General features: G+C 43.3%; 1 protein-coding gene across 1 annotated transcript; it reads right to left on the bottom strand.

Annotated features, from left to right (window-relative positions):
- Positions 1-997: 997 nt before the first annotated feature.
- LOC121813206 (neoverrucotoxin subunit beta-like) lies at positions 998-2804 on the bottom strand (the record flags this gene model as incomplete). The annotated part of the gene is made up of 2 exons (XM_042216824.1): positions 998-2538; positions 2705-2804. Coding segments are annotated over 2 exons (636 nt in total), but the record flags the coding sequence as incomplete, so codon positions are not given.
- Between the last annotated feature and the right edge of the window lie 228 nt (positions 2805-3032).

Here is a 3032-nt window from a genome sequence, read left to right as displayed (position 1 = left end):
AAAAAAATGGGAATGGCATCTTAGAAGTCTTCCAATCAGGTTTTTAAAACATCCATAGTACTGAGTCTGCAATCAGTTATCTATTATTATTTATTTGCACTCTTAAAGGCTTTTAATGATATCTTCCTTATCTGCGATTTTGGTAATGTTGTTCTTGTCCTCCTTGACCTAACAGTTGCTTTTGACACCACAGACCACAACATTTTACAGTCTTGCTTACACCACCTTGCAGTCATTCCTGGTACTCCAAAACAGAGGTGATCGTGTTTTGTCCTAGCTTTGATTTGGTTTAGGTCTTATCTTTCTGACAGTACTTTAAGGGTTAACTTTTTAGGGTATGAGTCCTTTTCCATCACTCTCCAGTTTGGAGTCCCACAGGGCTCAATTCTCAGGCCTCTGCTGTATTTACAGGCCTTGGGAACTGTCCTGAAAGTATGGAATATCCTTCCACTGTGATTCTGACGACTGCCAGATTTATCTGCCTCTGTAGCAGAAAGATGCTTTCTCTATTAAACTGCTTCTGACATGTCTAGTAGATATAAAAACTTGGATGGCCATAAACGTTTTAAAATGTAATTCAACCGGACCTTATGATTCTTCTTCTATGGATTTGGGACCCCTGGCAGTATTTTAAACTTATTGTTACTAACCAACATGGGTTTTAAGATGGACAGTGATTTTGAATTGGATGGATGGATGGAAACTTTATTTGTCACATGCAAATTTTACAACCTGCAATGAAATTGGACCTCCCCGACCATACATTCATAACACAGACATCAGATGGGAAGATGGGCGATTGTGGCTCAAGAGTTGGGAGTTCGCCTTGTAATCGGAAGGTTGCCGGTTCGAGCCCCGGCTTGGACAGTCTCGGTCGTTGTGTCAAGACAACTGGCTGGCTGTGGCTACACTGTAGCTTGCCATCACCAGTGTGTGAATGGGTGGATGACTGGACATGTAAAGTGCTTTGGGATCCTTAGGGACTAGTAAAGCGCTATACAAATACAGGCCATTTACCATTTACAGGTCGGAGACAGGTAGTAGTTGGAAAAACAATGAAATGTACAATACAATGGGTAGGTAGAGGTGGGAAAAGAAGACCTCTACTCATACTGGGATCCTGGTGGGAGGTCAGTATGAAAACAGAAAAACAAAAACTCCTCAGCACAAAAATCACATAAATCTCCACATCATAACACCATGAAAACACATGACAAGCAATGGAGGTAGGTGAGGGGTGGGGTGAGCAGATATAGACACAGCCATCCGACCTTGCAGCCATCTATCCAGCGCTGGGCCCAGGCCTGCCGTCTGACCTTGGCTGGAGATAAGAATTTGGAGGCGTTTGGAATCCAGATGGGGACGAAGAGTCTAAAGAGTTCTGCTATCAGGGAGAGAATTTGTTGTTGTTCAGCCTTCGGTCTGATGCCGATATGGTAGCCACATGAAATGATGGTGGTTTTCCTTTAGTGCGAACAACTGCATCTCAATTTTACAGTTGATCTAAATGCCAATCACTGGTCTCTCAATCTCCCGTTGGAGAGCCATGAGCTTCTCCAAGATTTTGTCAAATTTGTGCTCAAAGAGCACCGTCTGAGCACGCTTCTCCGAGATCTTATCCGTGTTGGGTTCAATGAGCATAGTCTGAGAACTCTAACCCTAACCCTAAAAATGTAGACAAGACTAGACAAGGACATGAGAAGCCAAGCAGGAAAGATAAGGGAGAGGGAGAAGGAGAAAGTGCGACCGCCTCCAACAAGAGCCAAACGAGAATAATTTGATATTAATTGGATATTCAAATTAGGGTTACTGTCAAGTCCACTTTATCAATTAAATGTGCTTGGCTTGGTAAGACCTATTTTATCCAGGCCGCATTTTAAAACAGTACTCCATGCTTTTATTTCATCTTGTTTGGATTACTGTAATGCTCTGTGTTTTAGAACTGAACAATCTGTTCAACAGTCAGTGTTTCTCTAACAGGAGGACACTCTTTCCACTCAACTCAATACAAAGAGACTGAAGAAACAGGAGACCAGAATCTAAATCCAGGATAAAGAGGTTCAGTGAATGTGGTGTTGAAGGTGTGGAGGTGGATCAGAGTGTCAGAGGAGACTCTGTAGAAGGACAGAGTGCCAGCAGGAAAGTCCACATACACTGCTACTCTGTTAGAGGCAGAGGAGAAGGAGGAGGAGATGGATATTCCACTGTTATTGTGACAGACAGACAGAGGACCATCATCAGAGCACCTCAAACTCCAGGACTGGTCGTTCCATCCAAACACACAGTCATCTCTGCCTCCTTTCCTTCTGATTCTTCTGTAACTCACTGATATAAAAACATCTCCTCTTAACTCAACCTCCCAGTAACAGCGACCAGTCAGTCCATTTCTACACAGCAGCTGAGGCCACAAACCATCAAATCTGTCTGGATGATCAGGATATGACTGAACCTTCTCCACACGCGTCACCTTCCTGCTATTGTCAGACAGTTTGAGGTTTGTGTGTACTGTGTTTGTGTCGATTGTGAGTTGACAGGAATCTGATGGAGAGAACAAACACAATCCAGCTGCAGTTATTGAGCCATCATCTGTTCATTGACACTGTGATGATGACTCCTGACATCAGAGATGTGAATGAGTTATGTGACAGTTTGAAGATGGTTGAATGTGTGCTGCTTTGTTTTCATGAATTAAAAACACACTTACACTTCCTCAGACCTGGTCTCAACCATCGGACTCCAGCAGGCTCCACCCTGAAAGGAGAAGGGTGGGTTAGACCAGCACAGTCAGCTTGCACACATGGACATTACATCACTCTCACACACATACTGTGAGACACTGATAAAGGAACAGTCCTACATTTTATTAATCAGTGGCACCAAGTTCCTGCATGCACATTTCAGAAAATCTCTCCTGGTCAAAGAACAAAGCTTCACTGATCAGTTCTGACTCTACCATTACCCTTCACTTCAAATGTTTGATTCTGTTCATCTGGACGTAGCGTTTTCAGTGGGAGAAACGTTTCGTCACTCAT

Source organism: Haplochromis burtoni, unplaced genomic scaffold, assembly GCF_018398535.1.
Source record: "Haplochromis burtoni strain Fernald_Lab_line unplaced genomic scaffold, NCSU_Asbu1 Contig_1271, whole genome shotgun sequence".
NCBI classification, from domain to species: Eukaryota; Metazoa; Chordata; class Actinopteri; order Cichliformes; family Cichlidae; genus Haplochromis; species Haplochromis burtoni.
The sequence above is the reverse complement of the archived record's forward strand: the minus strand, read 5'-3'. Positions and strand labels throughout refer to the sequence as shown.